The sequence below is a fragment of the Clarias gariepinus genome, chromosome 23 (genome assembly GCF_024256425.1).
Source record: "Clarias gariepinus isolate MV-2021 ecotype Netherlands chromosome 23, CGAR_prim_01v2, whole genome shotgun sequence".
Classification (NCBI taxonomy): Eukaryota; Metazoa; Chordata; class Actinopteri; order Siluriformes; family Clariidae; genus Clarias; species Clarias gariepinus.
Window position 1 is genome coordinate 10,790,678 of NC_071122.1, and position 23,790 is coordinate 10,814,467.

At 36.6% G+C, this 23,790-nt stretch overlaps 1 protein-coding gene across 1 annotated transcript in view; it reads right to left on the reverse strand.

Annotated features, from left to right (window-relative positions):
* dock3 (dedicator of cytokinesis 3) overlaps nt 1–23,790 on the reverse strand; it is a 271,714-nt gene that overhangs the window by 13,729 nt on the left and 234,195 nt on the right. The window contains exons 24-42 of the mRNA XM_053483930.1: nt 21,517–21,709; nt 21,205–21,332; nt 20,519–20,665; nt 18,963–19,061; nt 18,361–18,455; nt 17,021–17,096; nt 15,161–15,261; nt 11,086–11,144; nt 10,291–10,439; nt 10,077–10,162; nt 8,840–8,866; nt 8,606–8,701; nt 6,501–6,561; nt 6,204–6,297; nt 5,920–6,068; nt 2,464–2,550; nt 2,226–2,330; nt 1,862–2,003; nt 1,483–1,649 (exon numbers count right to left, since the gene is read on the reverse strand). Coding sequence (XP_053339905.1) covers nt 1,483–1,649; nt 1,862–2,003; nt 2,226–2,330; nt 2,464–2,550; nt 5,920–6,068; nt 6,204–6,297; nt 6,501–6,561; nt 8,606–8,701; nt 8,840–8,866; nt 10,077–10,162; nt 10,291–10,439; nt 11,086–11,144; nt 15,161–15,261; nt 17,021–17,096; nt 18,361–18,455; nt 18,963–19,061; nt 20,519–20,665; nt 21,205–21,332; nt 21,517–21,709 — 2,061 coding nt within the window. The remainder of the gene's footprint in view (nt 1–1,482; nt 1,650–1,861; nt 2,004–2,225; nt 2,331–2,463; nt 2,551–5,919; nt 6,069–6,203; nt 6,298–6,500; nt 6,562–8,605; nt 8,702–8,839; nt 8,867–10,076; nt 10,163–10,290; nt 10,440–11,085; nt 11,145–15,160; nt 15,262–17,020; nt 17,097–18,360; nt 18,456–18,962; nt 19,062–20,518; nt 20,666–21,204; nt 21,333–21,516; nt 21,710–23,790) is intronic.

The following is a 23,790-nucleotide window of genomic DNA, read 5'->3' on the forward strand; positions in this document are numbered from 1 at the left end:
ATTTAATTACAACTTAAATACACTTAGTACAAAATTATTTCCAAAATAGCAAACTTCAAGTATATAGTACTAATCATTAGTCTGCTGCAAGCATACTTAAATACTTGGATTTAATATGATTAGCATACTTTTTTTTTCACTTGGGTTCTTCATATTAAATTTAATTAAATGATGTACATTAAATTTAAGAAATGAAAACAAATGTTTTACTGAGACAGGCAGTGATGTGCCTAAAGATATAATTAAATTAATATTTTTTTGTTTATTTAACAACCTCAGCAGCAACCTCATTTCCCCTCTCATCTGTTCTAACCACACAGCATTCAGCATCTCCAGTATACTAATTACTGATCATCTGACACCTGGCACCCGCTTCTCACAAGTTCATGACTTTAATTAGATGTTTTCTATCCTAGAATGATTCATAGGTCACAGTGTGCAAAAACATTCATGTGAAACTGGTCAGGTGCAGGGACTGGACTGAAAATCAGAGACAAAAACTTCTTCAAAAAAGAAAATCCTTCAGGAAGCCTGGAGAACTATTTTGCAAGACTACATTAAAAATACAAGAAAGGCTAGCTCTTTGGAAGCAAAATACGAAGAAATGAGGGGTGGTGCAAAACTCTGGCGCAGTCCTGTATGTTTTTTTTTTTTAATCATTGCACACACTTTTTCTTTTTTGCTTAATGTGTTTAAATTATTTAAATTAGTTAGCTACTGTATTAGGTAGTTAGCTGAATCACCCTTAAAATCACACCATAGCACAAGATCCGAAAACAAAACAGTTATGACTCCAATATGTCTAAGAAAATAGAGAAGCAGCTAGGTATAAAGATATGTTATTCTGCATGATGTTAAAAATTCTGATTTATGGATTCACAGGTCTCAGAGGAGCCGTGTGTTAACCTTGTGGTTAGAGAAATGTGAAAACAAAGAAAAGAAAAAAGAGGATCCACTGCATTATAGAGCGCGCTCTATTCTTCTGTTGGCTTTACATCTGTTTTTTATACGCATCGTTTTCAGAACTAGACATAAAATATATATATTTTTTAGGCACAGTAAGATTAAAGTAAAGAAAGAAGTAACAATAATACCTAGAGTGAAGCTAGAAGAGGAGGTAAACAGGAAACAAGCTGCAAACAATATTGCGCTATGACAGAAGGCCTTGCTGCCTTCTCATAAATCAATGTGCTTGATGTCATTGCTTCACTATCTACAAAATCATCTGTACTGAAATGGTTTCCAACCCACTTCCAAGCTGACATCACAGAGATACTAATGTACACTAACCGATTTGATAGGCTACACTACGGTCAGAATATCATAAAACAAATAATCTGACTACACCAAAGTCAAAACCATTACAGCGAAGGTAATTGCCTATAACTTTTCCTCAGGGGGGTTGTTCTTTTTTCCTGCCATCATTTATAAATGGTTATATACACTTAATACAGCCTGACCTGCCAGCTTTTTTTTTTATACCTTGAACTCGTTGTCCTTGTCTTTGGGGCCTTTGTGGAACGGTCTGTCGTAGCGAAAGCGCCGCACGTTGTTCACTCGGTAGAAGCTTTTAATCCGGTCAGGCACTCGGTCCATCTGAAGCACTTCTACGTTTTCTGGAACTGGAGATACAGCGTAGATCTGCAAGTCTTGGAGCATTTGTGTAAAGGATATATTTTTGTTTTAAAATATTAATTTGAAATTCTCTATACATTATTCAGTAGACCTACAGTCTAATATACGAATAATATTAAGGAAGTCTATCAAAAAAAAAACAGTAAATAGTATACTTATTGAATTTAAACTAAAGTACTCCATATCTCTACACATAGAGCCTTTTCTTAGCATTGCCGAAGGATACACTGAGCTTCACACTGCAAAATAGCCTCGTCTGGTTGGTTTGGATGTTGCATGGCAATTGCTTGTGGGAATTCTCCCAGCATTCTCTGCTGAAAGGCTTCAAGCCTCTCATAGTCATGCCCACGACAAACAAACTCCTTATTCTGTGGCAAGCCAAAAAAAAAAAACATTTATATTTAACATAAATGCAACTTTTCTCTGCCAGTGAAAAGACTTTGCCTGTATTAAAATTGGATTCAAATTGAACTTGCTTTGCCTGTTAACATAACCTGTGGCATCAGGGGGAAATAACAGCACTTACTTTGATTTGTTAGTCATGGATATAAATATTAACAGAGTGAGAGAAAATGATTACACAAGCTTACCCTGAGGAAGAAAGGAAATTTTCGCCCATAAAAGCCCACCCTGAAAAACTCGGGCTCCAGTCTCTGCTGCTCCATAATGTTGTCATAGTAGGCTGCTTCCATTTTCTATAATAAAAACAAAAAGGTCAATATCAATATGATTTCTTATTCTCAAACTTTCGATAAGTTACAATATACGGTACAGCTTAAATGTAATTTGCTCAAAACCAACTCAAATTGTGTTGGTTTTTGGACTCACCCGTATCCAGCTAAGGCTCTGGTAGTCGTATAAGGATTCATACTGAATGGCTAGCTCTCTGCAGAAAGGAATCCCGTACTCCCAGCACTGAGGAAGCAGCACAAAGCAAAGTGGTTTTGGCTTACTTGCATAATTTATGACCTCATTCAGGATGCACAGTAAAAATCATCTTTGACACAACCACAAAACAAAAAATTTTTTTACTTTACTTACACTATATTGCCAAAAGTATTCATGTCTGCCTTCACTTGCATATGAACTTGAGTAACATTCAAGTCTTAACTCATAGGGTTTTATATGATGTTGGCCCACCCTTTGCAGCTATAACAGCTTCAACTCTTCTGTGAAGGCTTTCCACAAGGTTATGAGTGTGTTTATGTATTTTTGACCATTCTGTCAGAAGCTGTTTGTGAGGTGACCAGACTGATGACTGATTAGACACTGATGTTGGATAAAAAAAAGACCTGGCTTCTAGTCTTCGCTTCAATTCATCCCAAATGTGTTTTATTGGATTGGGGTCAGGATCATGCAGGCCAGTCAAGTTCTTCCACACCAAACTCACTTATCCATGTCTTTACAGCCTTGCTTTGTGCACTGGTGAGCAGGACAGGAAAAGGCCTTCCCCAAACTGTTCCCACACAGTTTAGAGCATGAAATTGTACAAAATGTCTTAGTATGTTGAACTATTAAGTGTTTCCTGAAAAACTCCTGAAAAACAACCGCATGTCATACTGTAATCCCCTTCCACCAAACTTTACACTTATCACAATGCAGTTAGACAAGTACAGTTCTGCTGGCAATCGCCAAACCCAGACTCATTCATTGGATTGCCAGGCAGAGAACCGTGAGTCATCACTCCAGAGAACACGTCACCACTGCTCTAGAGTCCAGTGGTGGCGTGCTTTACACCACTGCATTTGATGCTTTGCACTGCACTTGTAAGGCTTGAATGCAGCTATTGACTCTGCAGAAAGTGCACCATGCGTCTCAACATCTGCTGACCTCACTCTGATTTTTATGTGGCCCACCATTTTGTGGCTAAGTTGCTATTTCCCAATTACTTCCACTTTATTATAATACCACTAACAGTTGACTAGAGAATATTTAGTAGCAAGGAAATTTCACGACTGGACTTGCACAAGTACCATGCTGAAATTCACTGAGCTCCTGAGAGCAACCCATTCTTTTCCAAATGCTTGTAGAAGCAGTCTGCATGCCTAGGTGCTTGATTGTATACACCTGCAACTAGGGAAGCAATCGGAACACCTGATTTCAATGATTTGGATTAGTGAGTGAATACTTTTAGCAATATAGTGTATCTTTATTATCATTACTTTACTGTGAATTTAATATACCATTTACAGTGTTGAAAGTATTTTATTAGTTAAATGACACAATGTTTTTTTCTCTTTTTTTCCTCTTTTGTGAAAATTAAAAAATTTATTTTGTTACTATTTACAGTATGATTTTTTCCTGTTTATTTTTCTGTACTTAGTACCTTCATATAGACTATCATTTAACTAATTAGCCAGCTCCTAGTAAGTGATAAGAGCCAAAAATGCCTTACAATATGTACAGTAAGAAATAAGTCTTTTTCTAGGGGTGTTCGAGTCAAACAGGACTTTTAAATTATTCAATTTTTGGTAAATGAAAAAGTATAACATTAACATTTTTGAAAACAGTATGGAGACTCTTAGAGCACACTGCAGTCATTTCTGTGAACATTTAACTAGCGGGACACCTAATCTTCAAAAATTAACATCAACTTGTCGCCAGCTTGTGGACGAGTCACCTCTGCCTTTGGAAACTGTACACACAATCATTCACCGACACCACTTGCACTGTAATATGCCTGTGAAGATTCTTAGTCATGGAAGTGAGATTATCAGGAAGTTATCTTGAGTCATGTCAACTGAACTTTTTTCTTGCTAGGTCGAAATGTTTCACTACTCATGCAAGTAGCTTCCTCTGAAGACAACACAAAACAGCTGGTCTCGTGATGTTTCACGAAACATCTAAGATGTAACCCCATGAGTTCTCAGCACTTTATTTCTTTCTCTAATATTCACTTCATACATAATGTTAATGCTATACACCACGGTCCAACTCTCCTCATAGCCCATAAACAGTCTGCCTGTTTTCTCATTCTGAAGGCTCCTGCATATAAACAAAGGCTCTTTTTTTTTTATAGACTTCCTACACCTGTAGTCATGACAACCGATTCTTGCGAAGGGCAAAAACGTGAAATAAATCCTGAATATGACAGATTGCTAAATTCCTACATCACTAGTGTGTTCAGTGAACAACCTAATAAATGTGTGAAAAATACAAATAAAAAAAAAAAAACAGTTGGGTGAGTCATAAAAATTGTTGCTTGTACTTGTTTGGATTATAACCTGGAAGATAGAATAGTATAGTATAGTATAGTATAGTATAGTATAGTATAGTACAATTTATAACTTCCAAAAATACAGGATTTTTTTTAGTTTTAATTAAATGAGTGTAAACATTTTTTTTAATTCATGCATATTTGAAATCATTGTAAATTTATCTTACCACAAGAAATGTAAAAGTTGCCACAAGATGACTTGTAGGGTATTATTGATGGAGTTTAATCAAATGCTTTAGTATCTAAGTTAATGTTAGGCACCACAGCGTGGGTGGGAAATGAGTTAGGTAGGCAGGTTCCAGACAAAAGCCAGGCTCCAGTCATTCTGCCCATTTTTTCATTTATGGATTAACCAGGGTTTAGGCATAGTCAGCTCCTGCCAAGATTGCGAGGACGTAAACTCCCATGGATGAGCTTCAAAACTGCTCTTCAGAAAACCTCTGGGTGGTGCCACCAAAGGTTTGTCCAATTCTCTTTATACAGTCATTGCTTTTAATCACTTTCCAAATATCAGTACCATTAGAATTCATTATAAAAAATTTGATTTGACAAATCTTTTCATAATGCATACAGTTACCTAATGTTAACTATACACTAATGTTAGATGAGCCGATCAAACATGGGCAAACAAAGCTACTGTCTTGTCTTATTATATGAAGCAGGCAAATCGGAGAGGATCGGAGCATCAGCTGAAAGACCTTTGAATTAAAATGTATTTATTGTATGCAAATAAGCTCTGGTGCACTTAAGATGCAAATCCCAATGACCCACTGGATTATGGTCCTCTGATCATTTCGTATTATCTAGAGGTATCAAAATTTTAGATTTACATATATACTGTATTAGACCTGCCAAGCTTGAAGTGTTTTGCGGACAGAAATTAAAAAACTCTATAATAACACAAAAGAGCAGTCTACTTATGCCTACTTAACATGGTAGCCGCGTGCACCAGAGCTTAGTTGCATACAGTAAATACTTTTGATTAAAATGTCCCGACAGTGTCAAATAGTGACAGAAATGTATAATAGGTATGCATGTTTGTGTGTGTGACTGCGTCCGTGACCTACCTTGCCCTTGTTGAAGTAATGGATCACCTTGCGGCAGAGATCCTCTTTGCGATGCCACTCGCTCTGAGCCGGGTAGTGCAGAAACTCCCTCAGGGGTCGATCCTCCCACTGCAGCAGTTCCCAGTACAGAAGCAGAGTGAACGCCGCCTCTGTGGAGCAACGTTAATCGAGATTCAACATGCAACAGTTTTCTAATTTTTTTTCCCCATAAATTTCAATTCATTATATTTGTAATCCATGGAATAGAACAAATCTGGTTTCTACATTTTTCTGTTTTCACATACCTGTGTAGTTCTCAGCCTGCAGGTGCATGTCACACAGCTTGTGAATGTAACGGATATACATCTCCTCCTTATTTATCTCAGACTTATAGAAGTTCTGCAAACATCATCACACATCACTGCATGCTGATCTTTTAATCATTGAAAAAAAGACAGCCTGCACTGCTACTTTTACTAACAAACAGTAAATGTTAATAAAAGTCTAAATTAGTCAATAAATTTTTGTTAGCTTTATATAATAAAGCCCTGGCTTAAATTAATGTTCAGCATTTTGTTTTAATCAGAAAAACTTAAACTCACTAGCAAATTGACGGTGCAACCTATCTTCTTGTTCTCCGTCTCGTCGCCCTTCATGCAATCCCTGGCCACAGAAATCAAGACTGGATGAACAAATCTGTGGCTTATTTCTGACATTCAGAATGACATTAGCACAGTATGAGTGTGTCTATGAATGTAATATGACACCCAAAGGAGCATCCCAGTTCAAAAAATAAAAAATAAAAAGACAGTTTGTTACAATTTTATGAAAAATAATATTTTGTCATTATACAGGACATTTCTATTGGAAATTTTTTGTGTGTATACTCATTTGAATACTCAAATCAGCAATTTTTTTTTATCGGATATACATAGCTATTAACCTTTAAAATGGAATAAAGTTGGCCACAGAACCAGAGTTTGTGGGTTTAATTACAAGGTGATGCTCCATCCATCCAAAGCTAGTAACTGCAGTCGCAAGCAATAGCAAGTGCATAAACAATTAAAATAGAAAGAAGAAAAGACTATCTAACTACTTTACCTTATGGAAAAAAATTTAAACAAAGTTAATGTGAAAATAAATGTTCTATACCGCTTTATCCTGTGTGTGCTTAGGGCACAAGGCGGGGTACACCCTGGACAGGGTGCCAATCCATCGCAGGGCACACACACATACACTCACTCACACACTCATTTACACACTACGGGCAATTTGGAAATGCCAATTAGCCTAATCTTCATGTCTTTGGACTGTGGGAGGAAACCCACCAAGCACGGGGAGAACATGCAAACTCCATGCACACAGAAATGGGAATCGAGCCTGGCCACTACACTACCGTGCCGCCAGGACATTAACAATATAGAAAATATAGAAAAAAAATAAAAATTTTGAAATTTTGTGTAAATAAAGAAAAAAATAAAGTAAAATGACTGTTGGTGTGAACATATGCATAAAAAGTGTATTATTTAAGTGTCTTGTGCAATGGTCCAAAAATGAAAATATGAATATGTAAGTGTAAGTGTGCATGAATGTGTCTATTCTAGAACAGACAAAGGGCAGCACAATAGCTTAGTGTTAGCAGTTAGCACTGTCGCCTTGCACCTCCAGGGTCCGGGTTCGGTTCCTGTCTCATGTCTGTGCATGGAGTATGCATGTTCTTCTCATACTGTACTTGGTTGGTTTCCTTTGTGTACTTTGGTTTTCTCCCATAGCCCAAAAACATGCAGATTAGACTAACTGGAATTCCCAAATTGCCCTCTACAATGATCATATGCGTGTATGTGAGTACCCTGTGATAGAGTGTACCCAGAGTGGACCCTCCCTCATGCCCTAAGTTTCCTGGAATAGGTTTCAGGCCCCTGAAGACACTGTGTGCAGGATAAAGCGGTATAGACAATGAATGATTAAGTAGTACAGTCAAAGGCTTAAATGTTTTTTCAGGCTGTGTATGTCCTAGCTAGACTGGAAAACACACAAAAGATGCAACAATAATAGTAAGCTCTGTATGATTAAATTTACACTGTAATTACATTACAAATTAAATGTCTCTCCTGGGTCTAAAATTAAATATTGTCAACTTTGTGTTGTAATGTTACAACTCTGAGCTGAGAAAAGAAGAAACATCTTGTATTTCTTTTTAAAGATGATGCCATTTTAAACATTTTTAATACTGTATGTTTCAGAATAAGTTTAGAAACTCCAAGCATAAGCTCTACATCCTTAGAATAACTTGTAAATTCATGGAAAATTGTTGCTAGGCCACAGAGAGTTACAGTACAGATGCACGGAACTAGATAACGGCAGAACAATAACTAAGCAATTTAACAAATATATATAATATATAGTCTATATAATATATTATAATTATATAAAGTAACAAATTAGACATTTTAACTGCTGGCATTATTAACACGTACAGATATAAATGAACAAATACAACAAAAAAGTGCACAAAAAGGACAATTCTTTGTAAGTTGGAATTAGGAGATACAAACACTGTGGAAACAACCTCATATGCCCTACAGCATTAGCACTGAATTAGACCTGTGATTAAAGTTCCGCACAAACCTACATTATAATCACCTGCCAGCGATGTATTAATGGTAATAATGCAGTAACATGTTTGGTGTCGGCTCTACATTCCCACCTGTAATCCAGTAGCCTCTCCATAAGGCGAGTGACAGAGGTGACGAAGGAGATGCCTGTCTCACGCCACGTCTCCTGCTCAATCTTTTCCAGGAGACTATCCAAAGACATCAACAATAAAAAGCAAAGTCAGAGACCCAAAAATGGCACTTTTTCTAAAATAACTGCTCAGGATGGCACATGAAAAAGGTTGGTATTAGTTGCCATAGAACTAAAATGGTTAGTGTTATCTTACCTCGGATAGGGGCCGAAAAGCTGAGTACTGCAGTCCCGCAGCACAAAGCAAACACAGTCAGGTTGTTAATTTTATTTAATGCTACAGAAACGCATGTTAGTCTTCTATAACTCTCTTTTAACCCTATTACGCTATCCATGCTCACTAAATAAAATGATAAGATATACAAATTTACACACTCAGATATACAAATTAAGAATTAAGAAATGATTAAGAATAGAATTACAAGAGCAACAGACATACTGTAGTGCAGGACAAAAAGTACATTTATGAATATAAAACATTGTAATTTGAAGTCAAGAAGACAAATAAAAATTGATTTTCAAAACTTTGATTTAAGTGCTATTTAAAGGTTATAGTGTCTTCTCATGACAAATTTTGTATAGGTACCACTGTAGTCCAATGGTGCTTGTACCATGCTATATGGTATATTTTATGACAGTACTATAGGACTTATTTGCTGATATAGTGCATATTCCACACTAATATACATAGTTATACCATGGTTACATATTGTGGTACAACAGTACATGTATCATAATGGTTATTTACATAGTACCACTATATGTACATGTATATGTAATGTATGTAATATTAATTAAATACCATACCAGTGTATGCTGAAACTCTTAATATTACATACAATAATATGGTACTGCCTGTACTATACCATACCAATAGTACGTATTAACATATCTAATCTGGCACAGGATGTACAAGCATACCATACTAGCTACCTGCTGTATTTTGGTAGCCACTGTGGTACCTGATATGTACCATGGTATTCACTATGTGTTGTGGTATACACCATAGTACTACTTAATTTTTTGTTCAAATTCAATTTTTGACAGTCATGTTTTAACATGTAAATATACTATATCAGACTAAAATGTTTTTGGTGATGAATAAATAAATGAATAAAAAAATTAACTGCTATTTATTGCTAGGCAAGGGCTCCATAAATATGACTCAATTAAGTATCTCATGACTTTATTATATTGCAATTTGAAAAAAACAATAAATGTGGAAGTAATCTTGGTAAACAAAATTCTTATTAGGAATATTAAGCAACAATAATAATCTCAGTGTTGCCTGGCTTTTCTTGTATAATCGTGTTAGTCTTTTTATGTTTCTTTCTCTTTTAATTTCATGTTACTTCAAAATATTACTGCCAACAAGAACAAGCGCCCCCTCCCCTTTTCCATGTGTGTCTCTGTGCATTTGTGTGTGAACTCACAGTAACCCAAAAAGCTCTCTGTAGTTCTCGTCTCCTTTCCCCTCAGACACCAGACTGTCTAGCTTGTCTATGAGTTCTGCCTCCACCTGAAAACACAAACATTAAAGAGTTTAAGTTCTGTACAGTCTGATATCAACACTCAGTTGCAGGAAAGCCTGTAGATTATCTCCACATTTTATCCTTTAACTTCAGAAAAATGCTATCAAGGTCTCGCCTGTTTAAAGTTGCCGTTTTTGCGCTGCTCCCAGTCCATCATATCATGGAAGATGGGAATCATGATGTTCCTGACCTCGCTTTGAGGCACCAGGGTCACACCCAGGAAGGGTCCGATCATTCCTGGTATAAAGTGGATCTTATTTTCACCTGAAGGAAAAACAACAACAAAAAGAAAAAACTACATATAATACATAAAGAAGATAATGCAATAACTTAATGTGCGCAACTTGCAATGTTGTCTGCTTAGACAAATACATCTATACTTCACTTTAGTTGAAAAGTCACTTCAATATAATAGGCATTTTAATTGTACATGCGTGAACTGCATCTATAATACAGGTGTGGTTTGAAGCATGACTACTGTAAGTAAATATGTCAGTAACATATTATAACTAGGCTTATCTAAAAATATAATAAAAAGTCACATTATCCATTACATACATATGTTCTTTAAGCTTCGTTTTCATGGCTTTGTTGTGAACTGATTTATAAATATTCCAGTTATTTAGACAGTGAGGTGCTTGTGTGGATTCAATGCTCAGTCAAGCAAAATAAGGTGTAAAAATGAATTACAATACATGATTATGTATGAACATGAAGCAAAAAACCTGTTTTGGATGCTTTTTATTTTCATCTATAGAGGTCAGTATTGCTTTTCCGAATAGTAAGTGAATGGGCTGAGAGAGAGAAACAGAGAGAGAGAGAGAGAGAGAGAGAGAGAGAGAGAGAGAGAGAGAGAGCGAGAGAGAGCAAGAGACACCGCAAGGCAAAACTAAACCAATAAGACACTTACCAAGGTTTTGCCACATGCTGAATAGCTCATAGGCCATCATGACTCTCATATCGCCGTATCTGCCGAAACAAGCGGAAAGAAACAGGAAAGGTGGATATTAAGCTTTGTTATCCCTAAAAGATAACCATCATCGAACACAAACATACCCATAGTACTGTAAATTTTGTGTTACTGTTTAATTCTTGATTCTGATTGGTCAGAAGGTGGTGATTCATCTTGTTTACAGCACAAGTGCTAGCTGCAAGGTAAAATTGGAAATCTTTTCTTTAAAGAAGTTTACAGTAGAATTTCTACCATCCCTATATATACTGCCAGGAAAAAACAAAACCCACACTCTATAGTACTCAATATGGTGGCCAATTGATAAATGAAAAAGATTCCTCATGCTCCCACAACCACCCTTTTACAGTTTAAGTCCAGGAACATGCCTGTACCATCAGAAAGACAAAACTCCATGGCAGATGTGATAACCTGGTCGGTCATTACATTCGGGTCATCATCTGACTTCATATTATTGCCACATAACCTTGCTGAGCCTAGACCTGACCAACTGAAGCAACCACAGATTATAACACTGCCTCCAAAGGCTTGTACAGTGGCCACTATTCATGACGGACGCATATCTTCCCATCTTACCCTGATACACACAGCACTCTGGAATAGGGTCAATCTAGACTTGGCAGACCATATGACCTTTTTGAAAAGCAATTTGAAGTCTAATAAACTGATTATGTTCCTTATAACCATATTTTATTTCTTATGTAGTGTATGTAATATTTTTTTCCAGGAACTATAACACCTGTTTCTCATACCTTTTCTCTCACCTTTGTCTTTTCTATAATAAATGGTCTCAGTATAAGAGAAAATGTATTTGCCTCTTATTCGCTGCAGGCCAATTACTTTATTACTTTACTTTAACTGTTCTAATATAGACCAGCTTTGAAAATATATATTTGTACGATTTAATAAGCAAAAAGCAAAAATTAAAAGAGTAAAAATATCAGAACACTAACATAGTCAGTAATTCTTTTTTTACGCAAAGCTATCCAATATCTAATATAAGTGTGCTTGGCTTTGGGAAGGCAAACAGGGTGATTATGATTATTTGTGCAGTAGTCTCTCTCTCTCTCTCTCTCACACACACACACACACACACCCTCTCTCTTTGGGAACGAGCAATTAATCATAACGCACTAAAACGTACTTCACAAGCACCAAGCCATACTCATCACGCTCATTAAACACAGATCTTACGGAAGGCATCACAGACCTACATTAAGAGATCTGTCCGCACAAACCAGGGCTGTACGAAAAGCAATAATGCAAAGTAAATATTATAAAGTAAGTACACATACTGTACCTGTTATAGTATAAATGGGTTTAAGGAGGTATTATTACTGTCTGTTAACTGTTAACTAGCCTGTTATAAACTGTTATAACTGTTATAAATCCTTAATCATTTTTCTTATAATTAGAATGCTCAGAGAATGAGTGCCTGTGTCTGGGCTTCCCCAAGCAATAGGGCAAGCAATAACTCATTTGTAAGCTGATTTACAGTACTGACGCTGAGCACAATCGCTTCTTGCTCATGCTTAGAAAAATGCTCTAATATCTTTTATTCCTTCTGCACTTTTGTTTCTAGCTTATTAAAAGACTGACTTGTAAAGCTGGCACCAGTATTACAACATGTTATTTTTCTCTCAACTGAAAATGTCTAAGCTTTATTTATAGTGAGAGCTCTTTACTAAGCTGTTCAGAAAGGCAGCAAACATTCAGGGACATCCCGCCGGGGTCTAAGAGCCGTGGGGTCTCTTGAGTCTTTAAAGTAACACTGCAAAATTTTGAAAGCGTGTAGAGAAAGCGCCAAAAGCGCTAACCCCACCCCCTGCCCTCCAAATAAATGATGAGAATGTAACTGTTGTAATGCCAAAAGGCTGTGAATGCACATATTAAATCTTTGGTAGCTTCTTACAGTAACCACGTATGCTACAGGAACCTTTACACCTGATTCGATCCCAGTTTGTGTTTTTGATCAGAACTGATTACTAACATGGAAAATCAGTGGGTGTAAAAGGGTGAACAAGTTCATGTTTTTTGAATTTCAGCTCTGCAGGTATCCCTTCAGAATGATTAATATTCTTCCAGTACTTACAAACTGGATTGCATTGGATTTTCTTTGGAGGAGCGACTGATGCCAGGATGTGGCATTAAAATGTGCTTGTCTTAGCCCTTATTCAATTAAACTGTTATCAAAATTGTGTGTTTAAGTGTTTTTACATACTACCTTCAACTAGGAAATTTTTTCTTCATACTCAAACAGGTCATGTATAATGTACAGTGTAACCTTGGATTACGAGCATAATTTGTTCCAGAAGTGGGCTCATATTCCAAAACACACATAGTAAATAATGGAAATTCTAAGTGTTTGTTTCACAGCCCCTGTGAAAAAAAATTTATACATAAAAATAATTAACACAAAATATAAAGTAAACAAATTAACCTGCACTTGATACTCGTTACTCATAAACCAAGACTTGTTTGTTTTCCAGGTCAAAAACAGGTAAAAATCTTTGCTTGTCTTGCGAAACACTAGCAAACCACATTACTCACAATCCGAGGTTACACTGTACCTAGGTTGTTTATGGTTCGGCTAAGTTGTCATCAGTTATGTTCTCTGATTAAAAATATGTTTAGGCTGAACTGTGAGGCAAGACTGAGCCACTGTTCTTGCTTCTTCATCAAAAGTGAATTTTCATCCTCGTAGGCCTGCTTTCACGGGACCAAACAGAAGAAAGTCTAACGGAGCAAGATCAGGAGTATAGGGAGAATGCTTTAACAAGTGTCGACAAGAATGGAGGAAATGTGCAAATGTGCAGTGTCATTGTCAAGATCACACCAACAGTCCTCTACACTTAATCCAAAGTTTAGGCTTTAGGTGTTCAATAAACATCTCACTGTAACGAGCACTGTTAATTGTTGAACCTTTTTCCTGAAAATGTTCCAATACTGCCTCTTTAATTTACTCTCAGGATATCCGAACACTTCTGTGATGAACCTATGTCTCAGAACCAGTAATGATTCTCTTTAAGAAACTTTCACCTTTCAAAATAGTCCAAAACGTTTTCTGCAGATATCCGAACACTTCTGTTTATGCTGTTTCGCGGGGGGTAGTTTCGGCACCAGGTACACCCTCAGACGAAAAAAAAAAGGATCACTGCAATCTGCTTTCCTTTCATGCAAATAGGAAATGGGGTATCCATTTTTGCTTGTACTGCAGTTACAAATGAATTGATGTAACAAATAAATTGATGTAACAGCAGTGACTGGGGAGACTTCGAATGAAAAGCGCTGATAAGAACATTTAAATTTAAATTCGGCCACCAAGCTTAATATACAACAGAGACTGTATTCATGAAAATTGCTAGCACAAAGTGTTGCTCCTAAAGATGAAATTATTTTGTGATGCTTTTTAAGAATTTCCTTTAAAGTTAAAGAGTAGATCCTACGACAGATAAAAGTTATTCACAACGCATCTTAGGCCTTAAAAAAGAGATCCTAAGGAAACACAGAAATAGTAAAAAGGACCTTTTAGAAAATTATGGGTTTGTTAAATGGAGAAGAAAATGGCAGAAAGACATACAGTAAATTAAGTGCTTGCTTCCATTAGGCCGACTCTGCATACACTGTCTCTCATGTACCCGGCCACCTACAACCTGCAATATTTTCTCAAAAAAGGCGACCTGAACCCGCTCGACCTATAAAATGTTTACAGGTCCGACAGGTTGCAGATCAACTCAAGCAGCACTAGCGCTCTGGTTGTGTGCGTTTGTTTTTGACAACCAATCACAGTTTTCAAAAGAACGCGTCATACCTAGCAACAGGCTGAGCACAGCTCTTCACTGAGATGAGTGTCTTTGTCTTTTCTTTGCTCAGAGTTGCTCTGAGATCTCTTACGCTAAATCTCTTTTGCGATAAGACTCCTGGCTAGAAGTTTTAAGCTAAGTTAGAAACTCTCAGAACAGGTTCTTTATCCTTTAAAAGCATTATGTATACAGCCCTAGGTCTTGAGTCTTACTTGTCTAGAATCTTCTTCCTCTTGGATGAGGTTAAGGTCTCCAGTTGCAGACTGGGCTGGTTGATGTACAGAACTGCCAAACTGAAGTAGGAGTTCCAAACCTGAAATAAAAAAGTAGGTATATTATCAATCCACTTACCCAATAACAAATAATCTGGTTAGAAGGCAGCGCAAAAGCTAATTACAGTTGATTGTATAAAGGAGGATAAAAAATTGTGGAGACGAAATTGTGCAATTTTGGTTATAGTGGACCAAGCCGCATGACAAGCCTTAGCCATACATATTTGTTAAGCATTGGAACACTTACACTGCCAGTTAAAAGTTTGAACACACCATTCAATTTTATGGTCTTTCCTGATTATAATTCCTATCTACGTTGTAAAACAATTGGTGATTTTTAAGGCTGGTGAATCAAAATGAACTTCTCCTCTGCAGCATAGGTAGGTTTTGGTCTTGCTCTCCTGGAAAGGTCTTTATGAGAGCCAGTTTCATCCTGGTGCTTAATGGGTTTTGCAAATGCACTTGACAATACTGTTCTTGCAATAAGTATCTCAGAACAGCTTTGTGTCTTAAAATAACAACTGACTGTTTTGGTCACTTAATTATCTAATGGCATATGTGTTATGTCATAGTTAAAAAAAAATTGGGTGTTATTCTAGAATGTAAAAAAATAAATTCAAACTTTTGACTGGTACTGTACAAAATCTGTGTTACTGATTACGACCTGGTTTGGTTTGGGAACAGCACAAAAGAGCTCTACAAAGGGTGGTGGGTTCAGCTGAATGCATGATTTGCACTGAGCTCTCTGACCTGCACTCAAGCTACAGTAAGCAATGATGGATCAAGGCCAGGACCTCAGCCACCCTAGCAATGGACTGTTCTCTCTGTTGCAGTCAGGGACGTGCTTCCGCTCCCTGAAGGCCAACAGAGAGACTAAGGTGGAGCTTCATCCTGTAGGCTATTTGCACACGGCTCATATGTTGCAGATTTTCTGTTCTTGTTTTAAATATAAAATAAGGACTAACTTGCACTTTAGATCATGGACATTAACAGTGCTGCTGACACAAATAACCATATCTTTACCCTTTTATAATGTTATATATCATAACATTGTTTATATAATATTTTATGATATATTTTTGTGTACTGAGGTACATAATTATTATTTTTGTGTAATTTATATATTTTATATCTTTCTATTTTTATTATATTCTATTGTAACTTTTGTAAACCTTTAGATTTGTAGATTTGCACTTTCCATCCCAATTTTTTTATTGTACATGTTTATTTTTTATAAAAAAAATTATTGGAATTTTATGTCTATTTAATTTTATTTCTCTAGTGCAAATGTCTTTAATTGTAGTAAAATCTTTGTATTTTACTATTTTTCCTATCTTTCCCTTTTAGGTCACAGATATTATACTGTGTATGGTTCTGTACGTCACAAATAAAAAAAGTTATTTAATTAGCAAATATTTGACTGTATTTTTTTTTTTGCAACAGTAATTCCTATTAATTGATTTTACTAAAATTATATTTTAAACTTAGTCTGGGTAAAGTAACAGCTATTTATGAAATATCACGCGAGATGGCGTGGTTTTAAACTGGATATCAGTGTGATGCAGTGGGCACAAGACTGCAGGCCGAGATGATCTTTTATTTTTTTCTCTAATAACAACCTTGCCAAATTATTCAGCTCATTTAGCCTTTGCTGTGTGTAACCCTCTGTGCCTCATGGAGCCATCTGTTACATGCTGGGTGGACAGTCTGCCACCAATGCTGAGTGTGTGCACGTGTGGAGGGTAATCCCTGGCTTGCTGTGTGCTGCTCAAGTTCACCTCACAAATCAAAGTCGCACACCTTAAAGTCAAAGTCAGCATCCGTGAAGTTCTTGTGCAGAGCAGGAGAGAGATACTGCACTGTGGTTACAATGATGCTGAAAAAGATGCATAGAGGAAAATGTGTTAAAGGAGCAATTAGCCATTTTCAAGCCCTCTGCTGAAAAAAAAAAAAACCTTTGGAATTCCTTAGTTTCCTTTGGAGAGTTGAACCGCATTGTTTTTAGTGAAGCTAATTTTAATATTTGAAATTGTAACATTTCTGATTATGTTCTAATTACATTAATTACAAAATAAAGTTTCTTTGATCTTGAAAAAAGAAGACAGGCATTTTATATATACAGTGTATTTAGATCTTTCTTTCACATTATATAATACACAGATTAGCCACGACATTAAAACCACCTGTCTAATACTGTGTATATCTTGTATTGTGTTTGCCGTTTGTGCTAACAAAACAGATGAGATATTGATACATTGACTCCACTAGACCTCTAAAAGTGTGCTGTGGTATTTGGCATATCCCATACACCCGGCATTCTACCAGAATGAGCTTTGAGAAACTTAAAGGTCAAGTCAACACCTTGAACTATGTCATTAGGGAGTACTATTGCCATGAAGTGCATGATCAGTAACAAAGTTTAGGTAGGCGGTACTGTACATGTTAATGTAACATCCACATGAATGGCAGGACCCAAGATATCCCAGTAGATCAAAACATCACATTGGCTCTCCTGACTTCTTCACATAGTGCATCCTGGTGCCATCTCTTCCCGAGGAAAGCAACATGCATGCACCCAGAAATTCGCATAATGTAAAAGTCCAGTTCTGGAGCTCATGTGCTCATTGTAGGTGCTTCTGTTAATGGACAGTAGTCACTTTCACACCTCTTCTAGCCATCACAGTTTGACCCAGTAGCTTCAATCTTTCTACTTGCCATTTGTCCTGCTTCACATCAACTTCGAGAACTGATAATTCCCTTGCTGTCTAATACATCCCACCACAAATGGACTGGTGGCATTGTAACAGGGTAATCAATGTTATTCATATCACCTATCGGTTGTTTTAATAGGATGGCTTATCAATGTATTCTGTGTCCTGAAAAAAAAACTATAAAAAAAACCTTTTACTTACAGAAAAAGAAATAGAATATATATGGGTTCTTGCTGAGAAAGAAAAACAGTCTTTTCATCGGGCAGCTACACAACCAGGTTAAATGGAATCATGCCAATTCCCACAGGACCAGGCAATTTCAGAATGCATCACATGGTTTTACCAGGATGGGAAAAGGGAGCAATAGAGGAAGAGACAGAATGGAAAAAAATAGAGGGAGACCGAAGAAGAAGGAGGGGGGCATCTCACTTGCTGGTCAGGAGCCGCATCACATTCCAGTCTCTGGGGAAAATGCTGAGCTTCATCAAGTTGCGGAAAACACAGAAAATCTTCAGCAAGAACTCCTGAAAAGATGGATAGAGTGCAAATACATTACAATAAGCCTAATGAGCTTGAACTAATGATTTGCATCATATTTCTTTCCATTAAAGTATGTTTTTGGTACTACGGCACTTTTTTTCAGTTTCTTAGCTCTACTATTTCAAGAGTAAAAGTAAAAACTGATCAAGCAGTGCAAAATGATTTGTGCTGGTAGGTATGACAAACTTAGCTGTCTGATAAAAAAAAGTACACAAATAGATGTGTTACACATGACTCTAGGTCAGCAGACTTTAAAAATTGGTTTGTCAAGGTGTCTTTGGAAGGTTAATGGTTCTGGTGGCTCTGGACCCTCTTTGGATGTGGTATGGTGGTGTTGAGCAACATCCATGATTTTAAGTGTATATAAACTGCTGTAGCCAATAAATTGTCATACCAATATAACATTTAATGCATAAGAGATCGTTGATTTTTTTTTTTTGTTCCACCTGATTTCATACTTATTATCCTGGGAAAAACCTGCTTAAACTGACTTTTAGCTCTTCTTTGCTCTGGAAGTTGTCCAGGAGGTGCTGAAAGTGAATGTCCGTCATTTGCCGCAGGAGGGACAGCAGACAGGACACATATTCACCCTGCCAATGATAAAAAACAAAAAACAAACAAAAAAAAAAGATAATTGGTGCAAGCCAATCATCTTATTCTAATGTTTTTCAAAAGACCAATCAATTACATAGAAATTATGAGGGGAAGGGCAGATCATGGAGGAAGAGACTGGTGAGAGAGAATGTAAATGCTGAATATAATAACTAACAGAAAGTAAAAATAAATTACAGCATTATATAAGAATATTATATACTGTAAGTATATTCAATACAAGGGTGAGTCAAAAATGATCAGCATTCCAGTTATATTAAAATATCTGTTGGTCTTATCAGCGCTTTCTGTTCAGTGCTACTGCCTCTCCAGTCACTGCTGTGCAGGTGTGAATGTGTTATGTACAATCAGCTAATTTGTTCTGTTCAGTTTAGTTGTGTGTGTGAACATGTTACATACAGTTTACAACTGGGGTGCGAGCTAAAACTGATGCCCCACTTGAGATTTGCATGAAAAAAGAGCATCCTCGAGTGATTCCTTTTTTTGTGTTTTTTTTTGTGGTGCCTGACATAAAAACATAGACATAAGCATTTAAATATCTGCGAACAAAATTTAATACACTAAGGAAGATGAAAGTTATTACTGGTGATGTGACATGAATTAATCAGTACAAACCTGAGTATGGAACGGAAACATCCTCAACTGCGGAGCACTAAAAAGTTTAAGAGTCAGCCATCAGCTGGAAAATTGATTTACAGTTTTCTGGGATCCTCAAGGGCCAGTATTGGAAAAAGGTGCAAACAGCGCTCGTTCAGTGAGATGTGATCCTACATGACGATGCACATCTGCACACTTCTGCACACACTATCTACACAAAAGCTTAATTTTGAGGTGTTAAAGAATCCTCCCTATAGTTCTGATCTTGCTCCGTCGGACTTTCACCTGTTTGGTCTGACTTCATTAGACAGCGGTGTATTTGTGGCTCGCAGCTCAGCCTAAACCATTTAATGAGGATACACGGAAGCTTGCAAACAGATGGACAGAATGTATTGAAAAGAAAGGAGATAATGTTAAAAATATGTTGTTTTTCCAAAAGTAAAATAAATTCTACAGCCAAAGTTTTTGACTCACCCTCAATTTCTGACTCACCTTTATATATAAAGTATTGTATTTTCTATTTGTACAATTCAATTTTATACTGTATACTCTAGAAGACAAATTTTACTAAGAGAACTTTAGGACAACACTGCTAAAAGAAAGCATGACAATATAGTTTAAAAAGTGCTACAAATAGTAAAAAGGGTGCTCATGTAATTATCAAAATGTCATATCATTAAGAAGCATCCTGACAAAATAACACGAATAACAAAGTTGGGTAAGAGACAACACAAAGTTTCTGGTATGGACAGAGATAGGTGTGAGAAGTGTACTGGAGGAAAAATAGAGAAAGGAAGATTTGGTGAAAGTAGAAGAATCAGATTTGTTAGTTACTAACAGTGATCTCGGCCGTGCACTGTGGGCAGCGCTGGCCTCTTACCGCCTCCTGAGCTTGCGACTTGCTCATGATGGCAAGCAGTGTCTGCAACAAAACATCCAACAAGCTTTCCACCACCATCTCCACCTCCTCCTGCACCGAGGTCTCCTGTGAACACACAAACAAAGAAACATATTCTAATTCAGAGATGTACATTTGTTCAGCTTTTAAACCTACAGTATGTCTGCTATCATTTCCTCATGTTTTGATTCACCTGTGCTCTTAATTCGGATGTAACAAAGTTAAACTGTAATGCAATTTTTGTCTCCCATACATCAGCCACCTGAACCAGACTCAATCACTCTCAATGACTCTTACTTTTATTATCATACAATATCTATTTTTCTCCCTTTTACTTCTCCTTTAGGATAAGTAAATAAATTATGCCACCACCTGTTTCGTCGTTATGTCGGAGTGTAATGTCACACGATTACCACAAGAATCCTGTACATTAAACCATAAGTTATACCTGTAACTTTTTTTTTCACATCTCTAAGCAGATTGAACTGGGACTGTAGAGTGCTATAATATATAAAATAATGATGTATTATTATCATTGTCTTTGGGGGTGCCAAGGTTAAATCTAGCCTAAAAGAGGTCTAAAACATCCTATGCTAGCATGCATAAATGCAGTTTGTGCATTTTACCAGCGAACTGGCCTTGATGATGGAGAAAATGCTGCTCAAGATCCCTGAACATATGAGCAATTCTTTTTGCTGCCGCAGATGAAGATGGATGTGGTGCAAGACCACAGGTAGGAGAATCCTTCTTGACTCTGAGTTGGGGCAACAAGCAACATGAAGAATCAACGTTCATTATCTTATTCACAAAGACACACCATATGAACATTTCCATAGTTCATTCGTCACAAGGCAAATAATATCAGAGTCATATTTTTTATGTTTAATCAGGATTTCAAATATGTAAAATTAGTGTCTCAACCATAGCTGAAGACCTACCTGGGAAAGAGAACAACCTGCTATCTACTGTCCGACCAATAGACTGCAGTTTTACAACGTCCATAGACTGGCCTATGTGCACTGTACTGGGCATGCTTCCCAAGGTTCCCCTTACAAACTCCGCCACCTCCTGCACTGTGAACATCTGCAGCAACTCATCAAATATGGCTGGGAAGGAATTAAGCAGGGCTGCCTAGAGCAGATAAACAAGCAAAAGGGAAAAAAAAAGTTTAGTTTTGATATTGGCCCTCTTGAGACATAAAATTATGCTCTGCATCAGTCAAGTTGTGAAAGAATTGTCATACAGAGGATTGGTACTGTAGTACCATACTCAATAGACCAATTTTATACATTTAACTATATATAGTTTTCTTTTTACTTTTAGCTCTTGTATGTCAACATACAGTAAGCACAAAAATTAAATGACATAAAAAAACACAAGGGTTAACTAAACTAGCATAAATGCCATTGCTGCCTTTTTTTTTCATTCTGGAGACTCTGCTTTTAAACCTGGAAGAGGAACAGAGAGTTCCTGGGGGTAGAGTGACATGGAGAAAACCCTCACAGCTTGTGAATAAACAACATGAGATGTCAAATGATTGTGAGATATTTTTTAAAACACAAAGTAAAACATGAAATCAGGAACACACAAAAAGCAAAAGGAATTCTGACAAGGTTTCTGGCAAAGAAGTTGAAAGAAGAGATGGTCAATCAGTTAGGGGTTGGGGTTTGTTGACAGGTTTGTAAGGGTGTGGGGTGATGACGGTTGGTGGCATTTAGGAAAAAGTGCCTGACTTTACCAGTGAGGTTTTTATATGCACAGCAACCAAAGCAAAACACTTTGACAATCAATCCAAATCATTTTTAAGTGTTTAATGGCAAGAAAGATGTTGGTATGGGCAAATCATTTAGTTGTAGGGAAATTGTTTATCAGGTTGGTGAGAGATACAGTAGGTGACGGGATGTTTCAGGAAATGCTGGAATGGTTGGTCGTATCTCGGCTGTGGTGTGATTTAAGACACTGTGGCTCGCTTAACCAGGCCAAAACATTGAGGCACAAGTACTTACTGATAGAGGTGCTGGCCGTGGAGCATTACAGCTCAAGAGCTGCATACAGCTTGCCTGATTTGTGATGGTTTGTCCGATAGGAAGCTGGGGGCCCTGAATTATTCAACAAGGGGTTAAAGGAGCCAAGGGAGGAATAGGAGGTCATAGTCAAAAGGGCCAAACAAAGAGAAAAATGTAGATATTACTAATAAATGTGAGAAAATTTTACTTTATTAACAATGCCATGTTCTCTCGAGTAGCTTAAAATGAAATCTTATAACAGATAATTGTTAGTTACACTACTGAGAAGTAAATGATATGTGGTTCGATGGCATACTATTTTAAATAATGTGACCCAGTAAGAAAAGAAAAAAAGTCAGTAAAGTCTGGGAAGTGGCTGGAGTCCCATAAATATGTAAAACGATTATTTAATTAAGTTGTATCCCGAAACATCATTTTTAAGGTAAATAGTTGTGCAAGGACTTCATTTTTTTTTTTTCAACATCGATAGGAGATACACCAGTATACCATACAACATCCACATAGTCTGCAATAAAATGATCCAAGTCACTGGATTCATTAACGGGTATATTATAAATGCATGATTTAGATTGGTCATAACATATCATTCTTCTATAAAAGTTGTTTTTACATGATTTCTGAAAACAAGCCAAGTCTCAATTCATATTAATGTACTTATTATATATGTTTATTTATACATAGTTACATCTTCTACACTGGGAGTTGCATGGTGGATTTGTTAATATAATATGATATGATATGATTTGTTAATATGAAATTTTCCATAAGGAGATGATTTTTTTTTACATAGTGAAGTCATTTTCATTACACATCCAATGTAACTCAACATCACACAATGTCAAATGTTACAGTAGTCCTATAATGTAAATGTGAAATGTAAAAGAAACAAAACGAAGCTGGGTGGCCAAGGCTTAAGATCATAGAAGATATTTATTGGGGTTTTCTGCCCTCATTATTTAGTAATTTTGGAAGGAGTCTCCAGTGGAAGAGTCTAGATTAACCTTTTATATCATTCCCTGAAAGTCAGACACTAGCTGCTATAACACACAAATACGTAAAAATGTCATTCTTTAATACATATAAAATTGCTAAAATTTGACAGATTTCTGGGGTACAAGAAGGATAAAAAACATTTGAATGCATTCTTATGGAAAACTATTCATCTTTGCATGGTATTATCCAGCA